The 24,191-nt window shown below is 44.7% G+C and overlaps 1 protein-coding gene across 4 annotated transcripts in view; it reads right to left on the minus strand.

Annotated features, from left to right (window-relative positions):
* The window catches only part of LOC147030014 (bile acid receptor-like), a 90,720-nt gene that overhangs the window by 5,953 nt on the left and 60,576 nt on the right, over positions 1 to 24,191 (minus strand). For 2 of the 4 annotated variants that reach the window (XM_085873651.1, XM_085873650.1), the window contains exons 4-10: positions 23,598 to 23,738; positions 10,100 to 10,221; positions 8,450 to 8,533; positions 7,297 to 7,402; positions 6,821 to 6,970; positions 5,887 to 6,000; positions 2,102 to 3,561 (exon numbers count right to left, since the gene is read on the minus strand). In XM_085873651.1, coding sequence (XP_085729777.1) covers positions 3,323 to 3,561; positions 5,887 to 6,000; positions 6,821 to 6,970; positions 7,297 to 7,402; positions 8,450 to 8,533; positions 10,100 to 10,221; positions 23,598 to 23,738 — 956 coding nt within the window. In that variant the 3' untranslated portion in view covers positions 2,102 to 3,322. Of the gene's footprint in view, positions 1 to 26; positions 713 to 2,101; positions 3,562 to 5,886; positions 6,001 to 6,820; positions 6,971 to 7,296; positions 7,403 to 8,449; positions 8,534 to 10,099; positions 10,222 to 23,597; positions 23,739 to 24,191 lie in introns of those variants that run through there. The other 2 variants (XM_085873652.1, XM_085873653.1) reach the window with 2 other exon arrangements.

Consider the following 24,191-nt stretch of genomic DNA (forward strand, 5'->3'; position numbering starts at 1 on the left):
AATAACATTCACTCATATCCATGGTACAGATGACAAAATAAGTTTATTTTCTCACATTCACAACACACGAGTGTTTTTATTTCCTGCAGTAAACATGTCAGTTGTTGAATATTAAGCTGGTTTAAGAGTCGGCATTGATGATTTAACCTAGTCAAATTGTGCATTGCAATATTTATTACAACACAAAAAGAAAAATCACAATTTATCACCAGAAACAGCACAAAATCACAATTTATCACTAGAACTGCAATGATTTTTTTTTATCAGAGGTACTTCTGCGGCAAAACCCTCACCACAATGGAGGAAACATAGCATTGGGACGTTTGTACTCTCACCCCCAGCCAATCACTTAAAAACGAGAAACAAGTTTAACTTTCATCACTTTTTTTTTAAAGGTCTTCCAGGGCCCAAGGGATAAATCTGTGGATCAGTTGAGGCATAATCTTATGCAAGCACACCAGTTTGTTACTTCAATGGAGAATTGTTTGGGCAAAGGCAATGCACAACCTCGACCCCATGGCTCTGATAGGCTGTAACTGTATTTTGAAGTGAAGAAAAGGTAAAATATATGATTGTGATAATCTATGCACAGAAAATGCATATGTTAGCAATATCTAGTCTGCTGGTTGCATTATCATTTCCCAGATTGTACTGGGTTCTGCATTCATGGCTGATATGCTGACACAATGTCTCCCCACCCTCACCATCAGACCTGCACAATAATGGTATAGCCTCAAAGGTTTACCCTTCAAAACAAAAACAAAAAAACATCAACGTGAAATTCGCACCATCCATAAGCGAGTACTACCAGAAAGGATAGCCGAGTAAACATCCTCTCCAAAGGATGGCATGATCTATGTATGATACAGTCTCACTGCTTCTGGCAACATCTTTTTTCGTATAGACCATGTGGCTGCAGGTAACATATTTGCTGCCGCTGATGCAATGTCCCCTGTAGGTTAGAGCAGGAATTTGTAATTTGGCCAGGGTGCCGGCAATGGCTTACCGAAGGACACCGTGGGATCTTTAACATCAACCAACTAATGCGGGTAGATGGGACGTCAAGTTTGACGTCCATCCGAAAGATGGCACACACCGATCAATCACCTTGCCTGTGAAACACCGGGATGACAGTTTATACCTGGGTCGGGATTCAAACCCAGGCTAGACAGCTCAAAGGCCAGTATACAGACCTATAGGCTATCCTACTATAGGCTCGTCCCTTCTGGCAACAGTTGTCATGAGATTTGACTCCATTTCTTTTTGCAAATGCATTAGCACCTGGCTTGCTGGTTGCTTCACTTCTCTGGGTGCAGTGACACCACTGATGGTGTACCCATGGTAAATAAGGGCAATCATTTTGTCTTTGGCCATGGTTGATATGTTTTGAATTCTCACCTGCAAACTCACAATGCTGGTACCTCCCAGGTTCAAATCTCTATATATATATATATATATATATATATATATATATATATATATATATATATATATATATATATATATATATATATATATATATATATATATATATATATATATATATATATATATATATATATATATATATATATATATATATATATATATGAAGCCTGGTGTTGGCGCAGTGGTTAGGGAAGCGGCTTGGGATCCAAAAGGTCCTGAGTTCAAGCCCCGTTGGGCCACTGAATTAATACACCAGGGGGTTGACTCAGCCTGTCATCCTGCCGAGGTCGGCGAAATGAGTACCAGTGTACTGGGCCGGTGTATACCCCGGTTAAAATAGGTGTACCATATCCCTGTGTCGTAAGAGGCGACCAGGGTTGCGTCAGGAAGGGCATCTGGCGTAAAACATGTGCCAAATCACTATGCGGATTATACGGATGATCCGCTGTGGCGACCCCTAACGGGAGCAGCCGAAAGAAGAAGAAATATATATATATATATATATATATATATATATATATATATATATATATATATATATATCTTCTTCTTATAGAAGAAGAAGAAGAAGAAGAAGAAGATATATATATATATATATATATATATATATATATATATATATATATATATATATATATATATATATATATATATATATATATATATTGTCGGACCCCATCATTCGCAGGGGATATGTTCCTGAAAATGCCATGAATGTCAAATGTTGGAGAATTATTTCAATGGGAAAAAGGGGGGAAACCTCCTGGCTGTTTGTAATTCATAAGGGAAAATCAAAAATCCCGTGAAAAACCGCGAATACGCCTGCAGAAAAAACCCGTGAATAAACCCCTGAAAAACGGCGAAAACGCGCAAAATTAATCGAGAATGCACCCGCGAAAAATGGCAAAACTGCGAGAAAAAAACTGGAATACTCCCATGAAAAAGCAAACAAAAACGGGAATACATCCGTGAAAAAGCAAAAAATAAAAGGGAATAAACCCAGGAAAGAAACCCCGTGAATATGCGAAGCACAGGGCCATGAATGTAGAAGCAGGTCACATTTTATAAACCGCGAATAGCGAATCTGCGAATAGCGGGGTCCAACAGTGGTATAGTATTTTTTTCCCCACATTGTGTCCTAATTCTCCTGTCATTCATGTAAAGTACATCAAATATGTCTTCTAATGTGCATATCTGCAAGTAATGATCCTCCATGATCCTCCAATGAGGTTACTCCATTATCCTTTGCCACTGTGGAGAACAATAATGGCCTACTCCTTTGGAAGCCATGACATCCTTACTGGCCATTTATGGAAATGCGAGCAATGGGACAGCCGGCTTCATGTCCCCTCTGGAGGATGGCACACTCATTGACTCAATGGCTGCGAAGCAGCATAATGATGACATTTTAAAATCAAAACTCAGACTAGACAGCTCAGAGGAGATTAATCCAACTGTGATAAAATAACAAAACCATCCCATCTCCATCTGGTGAGATGACATCACAAAAAGATGAAATAGTCATGCAATGAACGAATCATGCTTGGAATAGAAAAGTCTGAGGAGGTAGAAGCGTTAGATGAAGTAGCATGTAGCAGATGAGGATGGAATGTTTATTTATTTTCGGAAAATTCTGAACTAAATAGTTTTCAAATCACGATGTTGAACAATTCATTTTATATAACATGAAATAATGCATTATCCTGCACAAGAGCAGCATGTTGCTTTTAAGTGCTAATAAAGTGCTTTTCACCCTTACACAACATCACCAGGCCAAAATGGAAACGACTCTGGATAAGTCAGATCAATACCAAAGTTAACTTTTGTTTCAAGCTTTGGTTGAGGCAAGGCTGCGATTGTCACACAAATCTCTTCAATTCATCTTCCTTAACTCTTACTGCATATCCCAGATTTCACACAACAATGGCGTCAGTTTGTGGTCTTTCATCTTCCACGCGACAAGCAGCTCGGAGTGGTTGTGGTTAAGAGTTCGCAGGGAAGTGAGTTTGCTCAATAACCGGGCAAAGCGTTGTGGCTCATGGGGCTTGCTCATTCGAGAAACCGCCTCGAGGGTGGAGACAAGGGGAGCTTGCAGGTGCTCGACCCTCGACCGGTCACGGATGTACGGTCGGTCTTTGGGGGTTGGGGTGAGGTGGAATGGGGTTGGGGGAGTCGAGGCAAAGATTTGGAGGTTTTGAGAGAGCAGGAGAGTTCACTGTACAGGGTGGCCTGAAATATATACTTTAATAAATATTTAAATAAAGCACTGTACATCCTGGACAATATATTGTGTAAAACTGGCTGGAAACTGGAGAACAAAAAAAATGACTCACAATTGTTCTTCATCATCATCATCATCATCGTGTGCCTTTTTTGATTTGAACGTCAGTTGTGCAGACCCAATTTTGTACCATGATTGATCATTGGCAGTGAGGAGTTGTGGTGGCCCTCCAGAACCATCGAATCAAGTTTGGCAGGATTTTGTAATTTTTTCTAAGGTGCTGGGAATAACTTCCCTACTCTTTGCCAAAGGCCTCGTGCGATCTTTAACATCCAAAAAGTAATTCTCGCAGCCTGGTTTTAGGCAGGTGCCAACCTTAACGTCCATCTAAGGGACCATCCATCCATTGGGACCATACTTTATGCAGAGCGTTGGTGCTGCCTAAGCAGTCTCCTGGGCTATTGGGCACAATCCTGGACGGGTCACCACTCCGATGCAGGATACCCGAATGGCTCAATAATCCCAGCAAGCTGGTACTCATTTTACCGACCTCGGAACGATGACAGGCTGAGATCTAAAGGCCCAGTCACACCTTGACGTTTTAGCCAGCTTATGCCGATTTTTGAAAAAAATTGTCTAAAACGCTGGCACACGTCAAATACGTTATGGGTAAGTTTTGGAAACATTGAGAGCAAGCTGAAAAACACTGCCATACGTCGTAGTACGCTGGCTTTCATCGTTGTACTTTGCGGTTGTCCTCAAATTTTAGCATGCTTGAAATTTTAGAACTTATGCCAGCGTATGACTCACAAGTTCCGCTACGCTGGACAAAAGTTGTAGGCACGTTATGCGATTGTCGACACACGTTACTTGTAAGTCAATCATAAGTCGAAACATGTCGAGGTAATGTTTAGCAGACCCGAAACTTATTTCTAACCTATGAGTAACGTGTTGTAGGCACATTATGTGATCGTTGACACACGTCCACACACGTTACTTGTAAGTTACTCATAAGTCCAAACACATCAAGGTAATGGTTAGCGTCAGTGTTCCAGACTCCCTGGTTTTTTTTTTCTTCGGTATGACGGTGATGTTGACACTTCGATTTCTAGTGCGGTTATGATTTAAATCGTTGAGCGGCAGCCTATTAATTATACTATATTATAATCGCACTAGAAATCGAAGTGTCAACATCACCGTCATACCGAAGAAGAAAAAAACAAAAAAAACAGTGAGTCTGGAACACTGACGCTAACCATAACCTCGATATGTTTCGACTTATGAGTAACTTACAAGTAACTTTTGTCGACGTGTGTCAACGTTCGCATATCGTGCGTACAACTTATTCCCATCGCATGCGGAACGTGTGAGGCATACGGCAAGTAAGTCGTAAAAAATTTAACACGTTTAAAATTTCAAGACGTACTCCACTTACTACGACGTATGATAGCGTACCTTAGCGTTCTACTCATGTATACCAAACTTACCCATACCGTATTCGACGTGCGCCAGCGTTTTAGACGCATTTTTCAGAGGTCGGCATACGCTGGCAAGATCGCCAAGGTGTGACTGCGATGTTGATGCTTCCATTTCTCCGGCGGTTATCATTTGAATCATTGTGAGGCAGCCTTTTAATAGGCTACGCCATGTGATCGTCAGCGATGCGTTCAGCGCGCTATGCATAAGTTAGACTATCGTTGGGCATAGGTTGTGAACGCCGACAACAGGCTAAGCATTCGTTGGTATCAGTTATCTATAAGACATCGAAACGTTCTGTGTCCGTTACTAATATGTTATGCATACGACCAACTCGTTATGAATACGTCCGAATCTTAAAAAAAAAAACATCAAAAGTTCAGCGTAAGCCAGCGTTTTACATACATTTTGATACGTTGCCATTGCTGGCTAAAACGTCAAGGTGTGACTGGGCCTTTAGGGACAGCGCACTCATTAATGCAACACCCTGCCTGTGAAGTACCAATCCAACAGTTTATAGTCGGGTCAGACGAGGAAACTCAAAGGTAAGCATGCCACCTCAACATCTTTCTGTCGGCCTTTCACATTATTGTCAAGGGGAAAACCTTTTGACCCACCCTTGTAAGATATATTTTATTCAATCCATCTATATTTCTATACAATGGAAAATTGTGTGTGTGTGTGTGTGTGTGTGTGTGTGTGTGTGTGTGTGTGTGTGTGTGTGTGTGTGTGTGTGTGTGTGTGTGTGTGTCTTTTCTTACCAGCAGAAAGGATGGCGGTGGCAGTAAGTAATGCATACTCCATCTCAGTCACACCCAGTGCTCCCATGCTGTAGTAGAACTTGAACATCGGGGCAATGTATTCATCCTTTATCCCTGAAACAGAAACTACAATTAATAATGACGAACTTGAAAAACAAAGCAGTGAAGTCACTTTGAATACAATAAAATGAACATTCTTGCAAAACTTGAGTAATTTATAAATATGGGTAAACTCCTCTACCTGGGTGACCCGTATCTCCATTTGTACTGTAAATAAACCCACACTCCGATGTACTGTACTCTGTTACAGAGCATTGGTTCTTCCGAAGCAGTTTCTTGGGCTGGGGTCATGCTTGGTAGTTTGCCATACTTCTCCCTCGGTAGTTGGGGCAGGAATTTGGAATTTGTTCAGTGTACCGGTAATAACTCGCTTACTCTTCACAAACGACACTGTGGGATATTTAACGTCCACCAACTAATGCTGGCAGATGGGACGCCAAGTTTAATGTCCATCTGAGGGACAGCACACACACTGATGAATCACCCTGCCTGTGAAACACCAGGACGACAGTTTATAGTTGGTTTGGGATTCAAACACAGGCTTGACAGCGTAGAGGCAAATGAGCGTCAAAATCCTATCAGCCAAAACCAACACTACTCGTCACAAAATGGTAATGCATACAAATTAATTAAAACGGCACAGGGAATCGTATAGGGCAACCGGGTCTTTGGGTCAAAATTCCTCCTTGGAATAATGGGTTCATTCGATGAAGAGGTGCTTTCAGCTGCAAGATAATTTTGAAAAACAATATTCATACCCATCAGAATGTCACCATTTATGCACAAAGTCTGTTCTTGTTCTAAGGTTTAAATGAACAACCCTTGAAAGCTAATAAAATTGACATGCCATTGTAAGGTTGGAATCCAGACATACCGGCGTTGCGCAGTAACTGGATGTTGCAGCCAGGTGACATGCGAGCAAGCTGCTCTCCGTTGTAAGTGAGTGCTGAACGGAGCATCATGGCCTCAATGGCTGAACCCTTGAGTAATGCAATCTGGTCTTCATGGCCCAGGGTCTGAAAGCCTGCCAGGAGAACAAAGAGCAATCAGTGAGCTTGTAATTTTTTGCGCCATATTTTGAATCTACAACATTCATACTCTGGAACTCAGGTGTTTCATACTGTGGATAGGTGTACCCCCACCCCCACCTCACTGTACCTTCTGTCTCACCAAGAAGCTTTTGCTTGTAAGGTTAACCCTCCAGGAGAACCACACATTGGTTTTTTGGGGTTTTTTTAACCCTTCCAAAAACATCCACCAATGGTATTCCCAATGGACCAAATTTCTCCCTGATTGAGTACCATTCGATGTTCGAGTTTGACATACTGTTGTACTGTGTTGGTGAAACACCTGGCAGTTTCTTCGTGAACTCGATAAGTGCTTGCACGTGTTGTGTGGCCAACTCTGAAAGGTGAAACAGCTCCATCACCTCGTGCTGCTGTTCTTCCCTCTCCTCCTGCACTCCGCACCCAGCAATGGCCCATTTCACCACCAACACAGTTACCTAATGCACTCATAGGCATAGAAATACAATTGTTTAGTCTTCCAGAGATGCAAAATCAATAGTATGATCAATTGTATCTCAGCAACAAAGCAAACATCGATCATTTTCTCTTCGGTGAGAAAGGTGGGGGAAGGGGGGTCCATTGGGTGGCGTAACTTTCACAGGTAACATTTTTGTGCCCATCTCAAGTTGCTCCCAGTGAATTAAGAGGCAACCACCATGTGTGGCCTGACATCACGGGTAGACCAGACTAGAAGGGACACACAAATTGCCAATTCTCAGATCATTAATGAATCAGCTGGGTTTTTAACTGAAGATCCATTCTCAAAGGTGAAGAATCACTGAAGAATTTCGAAAAATTCTCGTATTCGGATCTTCCCTAAAATAAAATTAATTCTTCCTTGTCGAACACCCAACCTGTCCAACGAGTTTCCTCCAAATCTGTCTACAACTTCTTGAGATATCCTGTTTACAGAAAAACAGACAGGGATAAAAAAAACATACACACACACACACACACACACACACACACACACACACACACACACACACACACACCTTCCGCTGAGCGCAGGTGGACAGGCTTACTTGCAGGGGTACCCGGCATCACCTGGTACTGTTCTAATCCTGTTGACATTTTGAAGATATCAAATTAGGATTTATTTTTATTTTTTGTGGGAGCCTTTACACTTCCCTACACCCACTAAGGAATAGGGCTGGGGATCATTTAATATCACCTTTCACATACATAAAGATTTTTTAAAGATCTAAAGAGTGAATTTTAAAGAAAATCCTAAAACGTCCAACTTTGTTTTTTTTCAAAATGTTCAATTTTTTTTGCCTAAAACACTGCCTGGCACTCAATGATGAACCTCTGAAAGTTTGCCGAAGATTCGTTCAGCCATCTCTGAGAAAAATGGTGACACACACACAGACAGACAAACAAACTTGTAGTATAGATATGCAACTGTATGTGGAAGGACAGAATGAGATGCCTACGAGGTCACGGGGTAGCCTGTATTGCCTATGAGCTTCCATGATCCTGTCAATGAGCTCCTGCTGCTCAGCCGTCAGCTCTGAACCCTGTGGTTGTGACGAAAACATAACACGAGATAAAAAAAACAAAAAAATGGAAAATTCATGACACTGTCTTCGAGTCATTAATCTGTTCATGGTAAATATTTTGAAGACAATCATCTTGATCACAAACGATGCAATTAAAATTGAATGGTAAGGTGTGTTGCCATGGTGTCACACCGGTTGACCATGGTGGGCCCACACCATGGTACCACCAAGCCATTGAAACAGCATTGTGCAAAATGGCACAGAAAGACAAATTTAACTAGAACGGGCACTCATAGAGCGCATACCTTCGCCGCCACTACTTTTTTGTTCTTGGTATGAGTGTGGGGAACTGGTTTCATATGAATGGTCTTATGACACAAACCACATATCTATAATGTCATGACCCCCCCCCCCGACTTTTGGGGGCTACGGACTAAACAACAATCAACTCACGTCGTTTTGGCGAGTCTTCACTCGCAAGCTCGGTGAATACAACGTTTCAACAAGAGAAGGTAATCTCGTTTGATGCTGGTTTCATGCAAATCGAATAAGAATTGACTGAGTTATGCCGAAAACCGCATATTTTTGAAGGGCGTGACCCCCCCCCCGACATTTTACCCCAACCGGTGACGTGTTATGACGTCATCGTGTCACAAGATTGGGCATTAAATTCTAAACATTTTGGTGCTGGGTTCATGTAAAGCGGACAAGAATTGACCGCGTTATGACAAAAACCGCATATTTTTCAAGGTCGTGACCCCCCTGACCTTTGACCCCTAACCGGTAACAAGAGTATGGGCGGCATTGTGTCATATTGCATATCACAAGATGAAGCATTGAATTCTGAACATTTTGGCGTTAGTTGCATGCAAATTGAATAAAAATTGACCGTGTTATTGTAAAAAGACTATTTTGACCTTTTCGTGACCTTGACCTTGACCTTTGACCCGAACGATCCCAAAATCTAATCAAATGCTTCCTGGCTAATAACCAATCATCCCACCAAATTTCATGCAATTCGGTTTAATACTTTTTGAGTTATACGAATCACAAGATTACAAATAAATAAATAAATAAATACACGCCGACCAAAACATAACCTTTCGCAGAATGCGAAGGTAAAGATTACAGGCTGCTTTGCATTATGGGAAAAAATATTCACCTGCAGATTGGGAAGGTTAATTTCAAATCTAGGCATGCCGTCCGAACACTTTTGAGAGCGTGTGTGTGTGTGTGACAATAACAGAGTATCATCTCAAGACAGAGGTTTCGTCATTTGGGCCTCATCAGCTTAGATCTGGTACAAAGTCAAATTGACCATAAGTGTAATGCAATACATCAAACAGAAAGGAAAATGTGAGGATTCGAACCAGTAACCAAAGCTGATGACACCTTACAATCGGCTCTCCTAAGTGGCCAAAATATTGTGCACAAAACAATATTTTTAAATGATTAAGTAAATGATGTTACCATCTGTCTTATACTAACTGTTTTTTTTGTTTTTTTTTCTTGCAGGGGCTGGTGACTTGACAACTTAAAGGAAAAAGCCAAACAAAATTATTAATATTCTATGATATGACTTGCCTCACAGACTTTGGTGGTTGACGAAACCAATTTGTTGTCATTCTGGTTTGGAATGTTGTCGATGTTCTTCTTCATGCTTTTGCGAAGACGTTTTGATTTGCACTGCACCTCCGTCAACAAGCCTGAAACAAAGGTGGATAACCAGTATAACACTGTGTGTGTGTGTGTGTGTGTGTGTGTGTGTGTGTGTGTGTGTGTGTGTGTGTGTGTGTGTGTGTGTGTGTGTGTGTGTGTGTGTGTGTGTGTTTCCACGTCATACCTCCTAGACTTTCTATGTGCTGGCTCACATAAGAGGTACTGTGTTATGTCATGCAGTAAATTTGTTCTGGTCATCTCAGTTTAGTGTGGAAGGGCAGTGATATTGCAAATCTTCACTCTATATTCAAGTTTACAGGAGAAGTTGAGATAGATGGCATCAGGCCTCGGTCGCCAGTTGGAAGACCATGGTAGTCGTGATGGTCATTTTCAATGGCACAGCCTAATATCGGATGTTGGAACATGTGCATTCTCATGAAGGTTGATTGGCAGCTTTACGAGCACAGTTTTTTATTATTATTATTATTATAAAAAAAAAATTTGTATACATAGTCTAGGCTCGTGGTTTACTAGTACACTGAATGGATCAGGACACAACAGGCCAAAAGGAACAGTCGAGAGAGGGGGAAACACCAACAGCAGAGTTGAAGGCCAATATAGAGGGAGACTTGGACAAACAATGTATGTGGAGAGGAATGGGGGCAAGAGAGCATGCATAGGGTAGACAAGATGGATACAGAAGGAAACTCAGGAGGGAAAACTGAAAATTTGGAAGGAGTAGGGATTGAGGTGGGGTTAACAAGGGTAGAAAAGATCATGGTTTTGGATTGAGAACAATCTGAAATGGTGGTGAACAGCTGTCTTGAAGACCTGGAGGGAAGAATGAGATTGAAGAAGATGTAGAAGTTGATTCTCCAGGTGGGGAAATGAGCTGTGATCCTGGATTTAGGTAGTCTCACCAGAAGGGGGTTGATGGTGGACCGTGTTTGCCCTGCAGAAATGCTGGGGGGGGGGGGAGACAAGTATAGAAAGAGCAGAGGGTGCAAGGCAAGAAAGGAGATGGTAGAATAGAGAGAGACCACTGACTTGTCTGTAACAGCGAAGTGATAAGCCCATAGACTCAGCTTCATTGCGGGAGATTCCAATAATGTTGAAGGCCTTGGGTTTCATGGTATGAGGCTGAGAAAGGTCTGAAGCAGGGAAGCCAACCCGAAGAGGAGAGCATTACTCCATCAAGCTGCAGACGAAGGCCTTGCAGGTGGACCGGAGTTCGTGTGTGCCAAGGAATGACAGAGGATGCCCAGTTGGCAGTGGGCTTTGGAGGCCAACTTTGAAAAGTAGTTTACCCAAGAAAAAGAGACCCAGGAGTTTGAATGACTGAACTTCCTCAAGAGGATTGTTGAGAAAGTAGATGGGGATGGGGGAGGTGGGTTCCAGGGGTGGGGGAGGTTCCAGACAGTCCTTTTGGAGAGACATAGTGAGAGTATGAGATTTGTCAGGGTTGATAGACATGTTCCAAGTGTTGGACCAGCTTGTGATTTTATCCAGATCTGCAGAGATGGAAGAGGCTGCAGCCTACCTGTCTGAAGGATGAGGGATGTCATGGCAGAGGGTGGAATCATCAGCAAATACATATAGAGGATTTTCCAGAGAGTCAGAGAGATTATTGATGAAGATCAGGAATAGAACTGGGGCCAGAACACTGCCTTGGGGCACTCCAGCCTTGACAGAGAGAGGAGATGAAAGGATTCCGTTGAGTACCACACGTTGGCTGTGAGAGTCGAGGAACTCAGAAAGCCATGTGTTGAGTTGGCCTTGGATGTGATTCGCAGAGAGTATGTAGAGCAAAGCAGGATGCCAACTGTATCAAAAGCATAAGATATGTCCAGAGAGACAGCCATGATCTTTTGTCTGTTATTGAGGGCTTACATCCATTGGTGGGTGAGGAGAAGCAGCATGTCCAAGGTGGAGGGACAGGTCTGAAACCAAATTGGTGATCTGAGATGAGGTCGTTGGAGAAAAGGAAAGATTTCTTATCAACTGTGATGATGAAGTACATGATCTTGCGGATGATTGTAAGTAAGCTGATCGGTCTGTAGTTCAAGGGATGAGTTTTTGCACATTTTTTATGTAATGTGGTCGTGTTGTCGGATTTCCAAGCAGATAGAAGATGACCTTGGGCAAATGACATGGTGAAAAGGGCAGAGAGAGGATGCGCAAAAGCTGCAGAGCAGGTCTTTAGGACATGTGAGCTGATGCCATCCGATCCAGTGGCACAGTTAGAGTCGAGGTTGAAATAACCTTCTCCACCTTCTCAGGTGCAAAAGAAGCAGAATGCAGGATCAGTTGGGTACAGCTGAAAAGGATGGGTACTGAGACTGCTGTGTTGGGGACACAATATTTGGAAGCAAATACAAAATTGAGACATTCAACCTTTTCACGAGCAGAGTCGACTGTGGTGCTTTTTGAAGTGAGGGACGGATGGAGGAGAGCATATACCAGAGACAGACTTAACAAGGTGCCACCAGGTATTAGAGGAGGGCGATAGGTTTGAAAGTTCATTGTTGAGGTTGGGCAGCTGTTTTCTGGCTCTCCTGAGAGTAGACACACACACTTGTGGACTGGTTGGAATGCAGTGAGAGTGCCTCCGGTTGGATTAGCCTTCCATGAAGAGAAGGAACGTTGTTTCACAGCAATTGCCTCACCACAGGATTCATTGTGCCGTGGGTGGGAAGAAGGGTAGGATAATTGAAGACGAGATGGGATGAATCTGTGCATGAGGGAGACAGAGAGCAGGTTTCTGTGGACCAATTCCTGGCTGTGTTAACATCAGAGGCAGTAAATATGGAAGACCAGTCCTGAAGAGATATGGCCGCTTGCAGTCCCTGCCAATCTACCTGAGTGAACTGCCAGAGTCACCTGCATTGAGGCAGCTCTCCGAGAATAGCCAGAGAGATGTTGACTTTCACAAGCATATGATCAGATTAACCAATTGGAGGAGAGAAAGAGCAGGATATATTTACACGAAAGTTAGTCATCATCAAGTCCAGAAGGGAGGATTTGTCATTGGGAGAAATCAGGGTTGGAAATTTCACAGATCGAGTCAGCCCCATGGAGTCACAGAAGTCCTTTACTGACATGCCATGGCTGGTGAGAGAGGTACCAACACGCAGCCAATTGGCAAGGTGACAATTGAAATCTCCACATATGAGGAAGAGAGTTGGGATGAGTGGTTAGATGTTTGTCCATATTGTCTGAGAGGGTTAGAGTTATTCAAGAGGGGTTACAGTGGATCGTAAGGCCATGTTAACGGTTCAGAAAATTTTAGGCAAAACATAAAAGGAAATAGTGAGACTAAGTCGCTTGGACAGACAGCACCTGATGTGGAAGGGAACACCATACTCCATATGCTGGATTTCCAATTCCATAGGCGATACAACCGGTTGAACAAATAAAGGAAAGGGTGTTGTGTTGGACTCTTGTGGCTTCAGTGAAGCTTGCTTGACTGGGTGATAACAGACAAAGCTGTTATCTTCCAATTTCTATAACTGCAGTAAGCTTGTATGCACCAACACACTGAGCTACCTCAGGGAAAAAGGAAAAGTTACATGATGACCAACAGGCAACTCTTGATGGTGTTCACAGAGACAACGTACTTGCTGGTAGGAGATTTGAATGCAAGAGCAGTAAGTAGTGAGAGACAAGCAGATGCTCCAATTTGGGATGATATACTTTTGTGCACAGGGTTGAGGCTCATGGAAGAACAAGAACACAGAATAGTTCAGGACATAACAGAACAAATGCAACAGCAGGAAAGGGTGGGGGAGTGGGAATGCCAACAGTAGGCTGGAGGGAGAAAATAGACAAAGATGGACAAACAAGGGATGCAGGTAACGATGAGGGGTAGTGGAGAACGCAAGGGGTGGAGTGGACACGATGGATACAGAATCAACATTTTGGAAGGGGTGAGGGGTAGTTTAATAATTGCAGAAAATATGGCTTTGGATGGGGGATGATTTCAGATGGTGGTGAACTACTGTCTTGAACACCTGGAAGGAAGAATGAGATTGAAGAGTCTGGAAGTTGGTTCTCCAGGCAGGAAAAAAAGGGGAACAAATAAGTGGAAGTGACCAGTGGTTCTGGATTTTGGCAGTTTCACGAAGTGGCGGTTGCTGGTGGACCGCGTGTGGCCTGCCGATACCGGGGGGGGGGCGGGGGGAGGGGGGCGGGCAAAGTATGTAGAGGGCAGAGGGTGCAAGACCAGAAAGTTGGTGGAAGAAGACACAGTAGACCACCGACCTGTTGGCAATAGTGAAGCGATAGGCCCAGAGACTCAGCTTCATCATGAAAGATTCCAATGATCTTGAAGGCCTTGATGATTTCCATCGATTCAAGCTGAGCAAGGTGTGAGACAGGGGTGCCAGTCTAGAGGGGATAGCAGTACTTCATCAAGCTGTGGATGAAAGCCTTGTAGGTGGATTAGAATCAAGGTGTGTCAAGGAAGGTCTTTGCCTGATGGAGGATGGCCAATTGGCGTCTGCCTTTGGAGGCTAACTTTGAAATGTGGCTTGCCCAAGAGAAATCATGGCTGAGAGTGAGACCCAATAGTTTGAGTGAATAAACTTCTTCGACATGGTTGTTGAGAAAGAAGATCAGAAGATTTGCGGTATGGTCCTTTTGGGGGTAGGGAGGGAGAGGGAGAGAGAGAGGGGTGAAGAGAGAGGAGGGGGGGAAAGAGAGAGAGGGGAGAGAGAGGGAGAAGGGGAGAGAGAGAGGGGGAGAGAGAGGGAGAAGGGGAGAGAGAGAGGGGGAGAGAGGGGGGAGAGACAAGTATAGAAAGAGCAGAGGGTGCAAGACAAGAAAGGAGATGGTAGAATAGAGAGAGACCACCGACTTGTTTGTGACAGCAAAGTGATAAGCCCATAGACCACTTCATTGTGGGAGATTCTAATAATGTTGAAGGCCTTGGGTTTCATGGCATGAAGCTGAGAAAGGTCTGAGGCAGGGAAGCCAACCTGAAGAGAGAGAGAGAGAGAGAGAGAGAGAGAGAGAGAGAGAGAGAGAGAGAGAGGATGGGGAGAGAGAGGAGGGGAGAGAGAGAGGGGAGGAAAGAGAGGGGGAGAGAGAGGGGGAGAGAGAGAGAGAGTGGGAGAGAGGGGGGAGAGGGGAAAGAGAGTGGGTGAGAGAGAGGGGGAGAGACAGGGGGGAGAGACAGAGAGAGACAGAGAGAGACAGAGACAGAGACAGAGACAGAGACAGAGACAGAGACAGAGACAGAGACAGAGACAGAGACAGAGACAGAGAGAGAGAGAGAGAGAGAGAGAGAGAGAGAGAGAGAGAGAGAGAGAGAGAGAGAGAGAGAGAGAGAGAGAGAGATAGATTTCTCAAGGTTAAAAGACATGTTCCAAGTGTTTGACCAGTCTGAAGAGAGGGAAGAGGCTGCCTGTCAGACGGATGAGGAATGTCACAGCAGAGGGTGGAGTCATCAGCAAATAAATAAAGAGAATTTTCCAGAGAGTCAGAGAGATCATTAATGAAGATTAGGAATCTGATGGGGCCTAGAACACTGCTGTTCAAGTTTGAGTGACCTGGGGTACTGCAGCCTTGACAGGGAGAGGAAAAGAAAGGATTCTGTTGAGTGCCACAGGTTGGCTACGAGAGTGGAGGAAGTCAGTAATCCAAGAATGGAGTTGGCCTTAGATTCCAGGGGCAGACAATTTGGAGAGCAAGGCAGGATGCCAAACTATCAAAAGCTAGAGATATGTGCAGAGAGACGGTCCTGACCTCATGTCTGATGTTGAGGGCCTCCATTCATCGGAGAGAGAGAGGGAGAGAGGGAGAGAGAGAGAGAGGGAGAGAGGGAGAGAGGGAGAGAGAGAGAGAGAGAGAGAGAGAGAGAGAGAGAGAGAGAGAGAGAGAGAGAGAGAGAGAGAGAGAGAGAGAGAGAGAGAGAGAGAGAGAGAGAGAGAGAGAGAGAGAGAGAGAGAGAGAGAGAGAGAGAGAGAATGAATGAATGAATGAATGAATGAATGTTCAAGGTAGAATGACTTGGTCTGAATCCTAATTAATGATCTGAGATGAGGAAAAGGAATGATTTTATGTCAACTGCGATGAAGGATTCCATTACGTTGATGAAGATTAGAAGTAAGCTAATTGTTCTGAAGTTAATGGGATCCGTTTTTGCACCTTTTTATGTCATGCTGTGATGTTGGCTGATTTCCAAGCCGATGGAAGATGACCAAAGGTAAATGACAGGGTGAAAAGGTCAGAGAGAGCAAGTGCAAGAGCAGCAGAGCAGATTTTTGGGACACGTGAGCTGATGCCGTCCAGTTCAGTTGCAGAATTAGAGTTGAGGGCCTTCTCAGGTGCAAAAGGACACAGAGTCCAGAAGCAGTTGGGTATGACTGAGAAGGGTGGATGCAGAGAATGAGCGAGCGAGAGAGAGGGAGGTGGGGGGGGTGGTTAGGGACACAGGGGTATTTGCAAGGGTATTATGGTGTTTGAAAGATGAATGAGAGTGGGCAAGCACTTTTATCATTCTGTTCATTGTACAAGTTCACTGTTATGAACACATGTTTTGAGAGAACATCCACAAGTATACATGCATGCAACACCCAGGAAGTAAGAAATAGCACTGTATTGATAATGTGATGATTAAGTAGAAGCAGAGGAGGCCGTGTTGTGATGTCAATGGTCTACATGCTACAAAACATGAGAATGTATGGAAGGAATATGTCAATTTCACTCATGAAGCAGTTGGAAAGGAATGGAACGACGAAGAGGATGGAGTTAAGAAATGGAAAAAGTTTCGAGACGGTGTGATAACAGTAGGTGACAGTATTTTCGGATGGGAAAGGCAGAAACAACCAGATTGGTTTCAAGACCGCATCACAACCTTGCAAAAGCTCATCATGAAATGTAACAGTCTATTTGTTAAGTAGTTGAACACTCACTATCACACTGACAGGCAGAGATACACGTGGCACAGAGAACAGCAGTGGCACAAAAAGTGAGGCAAGCCAAAAATGTATGGTTTCAACAGAAGGTATGTAAAGTAGAGAGAGAGGGATGGAAGTCAAACGAAGGCATTTCCAGAAGAGGAGGGTGGCATTGTTTAAGGGAAACCAATAGGGAAGAGCTGGTCTTCAACAGTGAGACAAAGCCAAATCAGGAATCATGAGATCCAGCCATGCCCAAACCCAGAAGAAGCACTTCAGTGCATGCAGATATTTTGAAGCCATTTTAAATGTGAAAAAGCACCGTTATGGATGATGCGATTCAAATGGTACATCAATACTAAGTGAGAGATGACATCAGTGAGTTACCCAAAGAAGTCGAAATACTTGTGGAACTGAGCAGATTGAAAATGCACAAAACACAGGTCAGGTATGGGATTATGCGCCGGAGCAGCGCGCCGCTGAGTCCTCTTTCTGCCGGTACTCCAGGGGCCTCCGTCTTGCCATCCCCCAGGCATTAGCCTGGCCCATCCCAATCTCCTTGAGATGCTGATCAACATGCTACAACCACGAGGAATATGGTGGGCTCATTGGCCTCCTCCACTCATAAAGCTCCCTTCCTGAGAGAATCTGGTGAGCAGGATCAGCATCAGGAAAACGAGCCACATGTCCATACAGCCACAGCTGATGCTCATGGGCGATGCAGGTAACAAATCTCATTTTAGTTTCTCTCAGCAACCGCTCGTTGGACACAAAGTCTGACGAGCGAGTGCCAAGGATCCTCCGAAGAGACTGAGTAGCAAAGGAATTAAGTCTCCGTCTCAGATCACTGGTCAGAGTCCAAGGCTCACATCCGTAGAGCAAGACTGGAAACACCAAGGACCTGAAGACTCATACTTTCATCCTCCAGCACAGGTACCGGCAGTGCCACACCCATTGGTCGAGTGAATCCATGACACCCCAGGCCCGACCCAGATGTCTGTTGACCTCTGGCTCACAGAGACATGAATATCACTGCCAAGGGAAGTGAATCTCGCCGTGACCTCAACATCCTCACCACAAACAGGTACAGACAAGATAGCAGCATCCAAGATGTCATTGAAAGCCTAGATCTCAGTTTTGACCCAGAAAACCCGTAATCCCAGTGGCTCAGAATCCTCATTCAGAAACTTGAGGGCAACCAAAAGGACATCCAGAGTCTCCGCAAAGATGACTGCATCGTCTGCGAAATCAAGGTCAGAGATCTTGACATTCCCAAATGATGCACCGCAGCTTGATCTCTCTGACATCCTCCCCAAAATCCAGGCCGTACAAGTGCTGAAAAGTGTGGAGGCCAGAACACACCCCTGACGAACACCAGCAACAACTGGAAATGAGTCAGGGATGGTATCACCAAATCTCACAGTACTATCAGTACCAGGGTATAGTTCAGACATCAGATTGATCAGTTTTGGTGGCACCCCATGAACACCAATAATTAATCCTCCAGAAGACATCCCGATTCACTGAATCAAACGCTTTTCAGAGATCAACATAGGCTGCAAGCAGCCCCTGCCGAAGCTCTCGTCTGCGTTAGGTGAGGAAACAAAGAGCAAGGATATGGTCAATCATTATCCTCTTTGGTGTAAAGCCTGACTGCTCTGGACGCTGGTGCTCAAGTAGATGGTGGCGAACCCAATCAAGAATTATCCGAGAAAAGGCCTTGCCCGGCACTGAGAGCAGCGTCACCCCGAGGTAGTTGTTGCCGTCTTGGCGATCACCCTTCCCTTTCCAGAGAGCGATAACAAGGCCCCTCTTCCAGTCAGTTGGAATGATGCCTGTTTTCCAGGCAGAGCACAGAACTGCATGTGTCCGACATGAGTACAACGTTTCCACCAGCCTTGATAAGTTCAGCATGGATGCCACAGATCCCAGGAGCTTTACCCCATTTCAACAGCCTGTGTTTCGCAACAGCCTGTGTTTCCACAAACAGCCTGTGTTTCGCAGTAGCCTGTGTTTCCACAAACAGCTTGTGTTTCGCAGTAGCCTGTGTTTCCACAAACGAAGGTGGACCACAGTTGATTGAAGGGTCAGCAATAGGAATTGTAACACCCCTGACATCCAATTTGACAACTGGTGGATCAGCCTGGTACAACTGCTTAAAGTAACCGGCCCAGCGGGCCTTCACTTCGGACTCCTCTGTCAAGAGCCCATCACCCTCCGCTCTAATTGCAGTACACCGAGGGACGGGCATGGAGGAACGCAATGCACGAATTCCCCTATAAGCAGTACGAGAATCACCTCACCACAGTTGATGCTTTACCCTCTCACAGATTCCTTGCACAAAGGTCTCCTTGTTCACCCTCAGTGCATGTACAGTTTTATGTGTCATCTCCCTGAACAGCTCACCTCTGCCATTCAGCCTGGCCCTGCAACTCTGGTCAATGGTATCCAGTGTCCCTTGAGAAACGAAATCCTTCTTTGCCCTTCAGTGAGTTTCAAGACATCTTCCAGCGACATCAAGGACGGTGGTCTTGAAGGCACTCCACAACTCTTCAGGATCCCCCAAAGCACCCAGACCCCCCAAATCTCCACTCAGCCTGTTTGCAAACTCCTCAGCTGCCCTCTCATCCTTGAGCTTGCCAACATCGAGCCTAGGCTGGGATGGTACCATTCTCCTGGATTTAGGCAGCAACTTCAGAGTTGCTTCAACAAGCCTGTGGTCAGTATTGAGGAATTGAGCACTCCGGTAGACTCTGCAGTTCTGGACCATCCTCCAGTGACCATCAATGAGCACATGGTCAATCTCCTTTGCCACACCGCTAGCGTTGGAATACCAAGTCCAGAAATGAGCCTGTGGACGCTGAAACCATGAGCCAGCCACCCTAAGTGCATGACTTCTTGCAAAGTCAAGGAACTTAGTGTTATTCTGCTTCACAGTTCCAGACCAATGGGGACCAACACATGTCTCATAACCATCCCTATCAGTTCCAGTCGATGCATTGAAATCCCCCAAGACAAGAAGAGTATCTCGCCTGAGGCACTGATCATCCCCAGACTCGAGCGTGGCGTAGAATGTGTCCTTCACGGTGAGATCACTCGCCTCAGTCGGAGCATATACAGAGACCAGAAAAATGACACCCAAGGAGTGATGAATCCTTAGTCTCATAAAACTCTTGTTGACCGGTGTTACCTCAATTATCATTGGAGTCAGCTTATTGGACACAGCTACAGCAACTCCTTGGGCATAGTAACCATCAGTAACCAGATCAATAGTAGGTGCAACCACCCACCATGATCTCGCCGCAATCCGGTCTCTGAACCTCAGAGAGAGCTGCAATACCGATGTCCAAACGCTTGAGCTCAGGTGATAACAGAGACAGGTGATCATCCTCTCTTTGGGATAGGACATTCGAGGCACCCACCTGAAGGGACCGCCTCAAGTTATTCCAAGGAGACTGATACCTCAGCACCACCCTAACACACAATCCCACAATCCTGGAAGGTTACCCAGTGGTTTCCCTCCTATCTTCAAATATTGATAGTCCTGAATGCTTTGCCCCAATCCCGTCATCCGGAGAGCAGCCCTACGAAGGGCAGCTGCACAGGAGGTACTCCCACAGAGTGGGTTTTCAAATTTTTAAAAATGCTTTTCGTATGTTTTTCAGAATGGAGGGTTTTACGGTGGCTGGAGTGCAAATCCTGCCATCAACCTCCGAATAAGTAGTAACCCAACTGCAGGACGACGTCTGCATACACAGTTGGGTACTAGATATGGATGGCCGTTGGCTCACAAGGAGCTCCTCCAACCTTTGACAGGTTTTGTTTTTCATCCTGCCTGGTGTCCACATCATAAACCCTCCTCACCAAGAAACTTGGTGGGGGAGACGGTTTAGTCGCCGACAACCTGATCATGGAACAGGTTAGTACAGGTTTACATCGTCCCTGTAGCAAGTCACAGACCTAATCTGACCTGACCTGACAGCATGGAAAAGTGGAAAAGGCACAAAGCGGTGGCAAAAATGGAATCCTGCCAAAGATGGTGAAGTGCTGCAGAGGAGATATTATGGATTACAGATTGGACTTTCTCAGTACTGTGTGCAAAGAGCAGCGAGTTCCTGGCAGTGTCACAGAAGGTAGACGTCACGATTAACAAATATGTATCAGAAGGATTTCAAGTCAAGAATGGTTTGTGTTGGGGACGTATTATCGCCCCAAGACTTATTAACCTTTATTTCAATCTGGTAACTGAGAAGTGAGAGCTGGAGGAAATGATGCCTACACTTTGGGACAAATGTGCTGCATATTTATGCAGTGCTGGAACAGTGGATGAAAGGATTAGAAGACCCACAATATTGACAGTGACTGAATGCTAATGATGCAGTCGCAATGGGTGGTAATCTTTATACGCATGTATGGAGAAAGCAGCGCATATACTTGATGAGATAACATCAGGATGAGGGTTAATGATCCATCCATCCATCCATTGGGACCATAGTCTGTACAGAGCGTTGGTGCTGCCTAAGCAGTCTCCTTGGCTATTGGGCACAATCCTGGACGGGTCGCCACTTCGACACAGGACACCAGCAAGCTGGTACTCATTTTTCTGACCTCGGAAGGATGACAGGCTGAGTCAAGCCCACCTGGTATTAATTCAACAGCCAAGCAGGATTCGAACTCAGGACCCTCTGGATCCCAAGCCCACCACTCTAGCCATTAAGCCAACACCAGGGGGGTTAATGATGAGTTTACAAAAAACGGAGATACTGGAAGTGGGGGGTGAAATGTGAGGATGAGGAGGATGTACAGCCAATGTACATCAGAGGGGAAGCACTCAAGGCAGTGACTGACTTAAGACACTTTGGAGGCAATTATTGAATCACACGGAGGTATCACAAAGGCTGTAGAAGACAGGATTGCTTGTGCTCAAAAATAATTGGAGCTCTGCACAGACATGCATTCAAAACCCATGCAATGACCTTTCCTTGAAGATGAAAAGATTAGTTTGCTGTGCTGTAGTGCTAAATGTGCTGTTGTATGGGGTTGAGACGTGGATCAACAAGAGATACATCTCCAGGAAAATTGAGGCCTTCCATGACAGGTGCCACAAAGGCTCAACAGTGGATTGGGCACATGAGCAGTGCAGAAGTGGGGAGACAGTTTGGGATGGAGGAGACAGTGGAGTATATTCTTGCAACCAGAAATCTCCATTGGCAAGGTCATCTTGCTGGAATGGAAGACAACTGAATTCCGAATAAGCTCTTATTTGGAGGAGGCAGATGAACCGGTCGAAGAGGAAGAAGAATGCAACTGGTTCTCCTTCTCCTCTTCACAAGCATCCCTGAAGATAAGCTTACGAACAAGATCAGTTTGTCACTTCGTGGCAGAAAGGCATCACCCAGAGCATGGCCTTCTTTTAAGGTGTGTGTGTGTGTGTGTGTGTGTGTGTGTGTGTGTGTGTGTGTGTGTGTGTGTGTGTGTGTGTGTGTGTGTGTGTGTGTGTGTGTGTGTGTGTGTGTGTGTGTGTGTGTGTGTGTGTGTGTGTGTGTGTGTGTGTGTGTGTTTTTTTTCTTTTCTTGAGTTGAATTGACAAATTTTACAAAGAAACTGAGTCAAAGAGTTCAAAGGGCCCATGATTTCCATGACCATGCAACATTTTATGTTTTATCAATTTTACTTTATCCCTTAAATCATTGCATCAGCAGCTCAGCTGCTCCCTCTGCCTTGTGCTCCATAGGAACGAAAAAGAAGATCCCTTAAATTTTACATATGACCTGAAAGATATTTTTTCACCGTCGAGACCAAGCAACCATGGAGGTGCATCAGACACATACATCACATAAGAATGAGGACACATCGCTCAACTTTTTACATGATTTACAAGGCCAAAGCCACTGTAAATAAGGGCTGCCAGGATGGCTGAGAGGTATGTACACTTGGCTCTAAGCTGTCTCGCCTGGGTTTCAATCCCGACCAAACTGTAAACTGTCATCCTGGTGTTTCACAGGAAGGGTTATTCATCAATGTGTGTGCCGTGCCGTTCCCTGGATGAACATTAAACTGGGTGTCCCATCTGCTGGCATTAGTTGGTGGACATTAAAGTCCTACAGTGTCCTGTGCAAAGATTACAAGAGCCATCACCTGCACCATGAACAAATTCCAAATTCCTGCCCAAACCAACAGGAGGTGTTGCATCAGTATCACAGACGCACCTTCAGCTAATGATGCTATCCCGCAGCCTTGTGCTGCATACAAAAGAAGAAGACGAAGAATACTGTACATGAGACTTGAACCTGGGATTCCAGAATCATGAGCAATAGGCTCAGAGAGGAATGCCAGTCAGGCCAACTCAGAAGCAAAAAGGGTTTCTTGAGGAAAGTTACATTCAAACATTACCATTTCAAAAGAAGTTGCAAAAAGGTGGTAGAACCATCCCAGAAGAAAGATTGCAGATAAACATAAAACTTAGAGGTGAGCAGTAAATGAGTAAATGAACTGGACTATCATAGTGGGATACGTGTACGTACACTCAGGCAACATGCCGACTTGGTGACACTTCCTCAGACGGCAGTGTTGACATTTCCTCCTCATGTACATGTCCATTTCACATGCCCCCACACTCTTGCAAGTGTACACGGCCCGCTTGGTGATGCTCCTGCGGAAAAACCCTGCGAGGTAGAGAAACTTTCTGTGAGGCCTGAGTTTGTCATAATCAATCAACTTCTCTTCTAAAAGTTAATCAATGCTAACTCTTACAACCATATCCAAAGATTTTAGTGAAATATTATTAGCACTCAATATGCCTGTAATACTGTGGGGCCCCAGCTATTCACGGGGGATACATTCCTGGAAAATGCTGCAAATAGCAAATCCGCGAATAGCGAATCCACGAATAGTGGGGCATTGTTATAATGGAAAAAGGGGGGATAGCTTCCCGGCAGTTAGATTCTCCAATTTAGATTCCATCATTTTCAGGGGCACAAGTTGAGGTCTGACAGAACGAGCACACAGAGAACATCCATACTCGATGGCACTGCAGATGAAGTCTTTGCACACTCATGTTCAGAGCTAAAAGAAGCCAACACATAACTAAACTCTGTGGACGATTCCACGATGCCTCC

Source organism: Eptatretus burgeri, chromosome 3 (genome assembly GCF_056783735.1).
Source record: "Eptatretus burgeri isolate ZD-2024b chromosome 3, Ebu_testis_v1, whole genome shotgun sequence".
Taxonomy (NCBI): Eukaryota; Metazoa; Chordata; class Myxini; order Myxiniformes; family Myxinidae; genus Eptatretus; species Eptatretus burgeri.